The 1,486-nt window shown below is 47.2% G+C and overlaps 1 protein-coding gene across 1 annotated transcript in view; it reads left to right on the top strand.

The window, feature by feature from the left end:
• Positions 1-271, top strand: part of LOC102763642 (prostaglandin F synthase 1) — a 21,817-nt gene extending 21,546 nt beyond the window's left edge. Inside the window, exon 8 of the mRNA XM_015558382.1 lies at positions 165-271. Coding sequence (XP_015413868.1) covers positions 165-271 — 107 coding nt within the window. The remainder of the gene's footprint in view (positions 1-164) is intronic.
• Positions 272-1,486: the final 1,215 nt, after the last annotated feature.

The raw sequence follows: 1,486 nt of genomic DNA, 5'->3' as shown, positions 1-1,486 counted from the left end.
TTAGTCCACATGCTGATGTGCTATCCACTAAGCCAACCCAGCTAGGGCTCTGGATGTATTTTGTTCATCAGTTTATGATGTTCATTAGATTCCACATATGAGTGAGATCATGTGATACTTGTCTGTCTCTGACTGGCCTGTTCCCTTAGCTTCATGCTCTCCAGGTCCCTCCATGCGGGTGCAGACGGTCAGCGTTCCTTCTCTGACAGCAGCGCTCCTGGACCCTGTGCGCCCTGCAGCTGTGGCTTTTGAGATGCCCATCAGACGCTAATATGACGCTCACGGCAGGGCCTTGCTGATGGCGCTCGTTGGGTTTGAGAAGTTCTCTTCCTCCCGCTAATACATCGGCAGAGCGACCCCGGTGCCAGCGGCTGAAGCTTGCCAACTCCGAAGTCACTTCATACGCAGAGTCACTCTGAGATCAACTGTCCGGTGGACGGAGACCCCGGTGGCCAAGTCCTCAGGCCCCGCCACGTGACCATCGCCTGTGGATCGCGGACGGCCCAGCTGAATCGCTTTCCTTCTGCCTCACGTGCCTAAACCTGAGAATGTCCTCAGCGAGTCTGCTGGCAGCAAACTCGGTTTCACTGTGTCTGAGTGCATCTTTGTTTGAGCCTCATTCTTGAAAGAGAAACATTAATTGATGATTATTTTCTATTAGCGCTTTGATGGATTAGTTCCTCCGGCTTCCTTCCTCACTGTTGAGAAGGCATCCATCGAATGGTTGCGAGTGTTTGTGGTGGTCTGTTCTCCTTCGCTCTTTGCCGTTTCACAACAATAAGTAGGATTTTTATTTATGTGGATTGGAACTCCTGGGCCTTCCGGGCTATAACAATCCCTACATGACAACAATTACGAAAAATGCTAAGCCTTGCGTGTATTGATTCTTATCCTTTATCTTTACTTGCTCTCTCAGGAACTCCTAAGACAAAAATTAAAACTTTCCCATGTGTGTGTGTGTGTGTGTGTGTGTGTGTGCGCGCACGCGCGCGTGTGTGTGTCTCCACCACTCTGTCATGTTTTTCATCTCTCTCCCCTGTTTCTGAATTCTGGATGGTTTCTCTAGCTCTCTCTGCTCACTAATTATTTTTTCAAATTTCTCCAATCTGCTGTTTAATATCCATTGGCGGAATTTTAATTCCATTTATAGAGGATAAGATTATGAGAGCGCTCTTTTTCAAGTTTTTATGCTTTTAAATAAACTCTTGCTGGTTTTTATATTTTCAAGCTCTTGTTTCGCGGAACATAGAAAATATAGTTTTACCCTGATGACTGCCATTTCGTGCTCCTCGTGGGCTTCCTTTTGCTGCCCACTGTTCGGTGGCTCTTGTGCACGGGGCCTTGTTTCCTTCGGGGTTTTATGTTTAAATGTCAGCTAGTTATTTTCCTTGGACTTACATGTGGGAATATTTCATACCTGGCTGGGCTCAAGTAGGGTTTGCATCTGTTTCTGCCAGTTCCTGGTATTCCACCAAACTGGAACGAC

The sequence above is a fragment of the Myotis davidii genome, unplaced genomic scaffold (assembly GCF_000327345.1).
Source record: "Myotis davidii unplaced genomic scaffold, ASM32734v1 scaffold592, whole genome shotgun sequence".
In the NCBI taxonomy this organism is placed as follows: domain Eukaryota; kingdom Metazoa; phylum Chordata; class Mammalia; order Chiroptera; family Vespertilionidae; genus Myotis; species Myotis davidii.
Note: the sequence above shows the minus strand (reverse complement) of the source record. Positions and strands in the feature narration are given on the sequence as shown.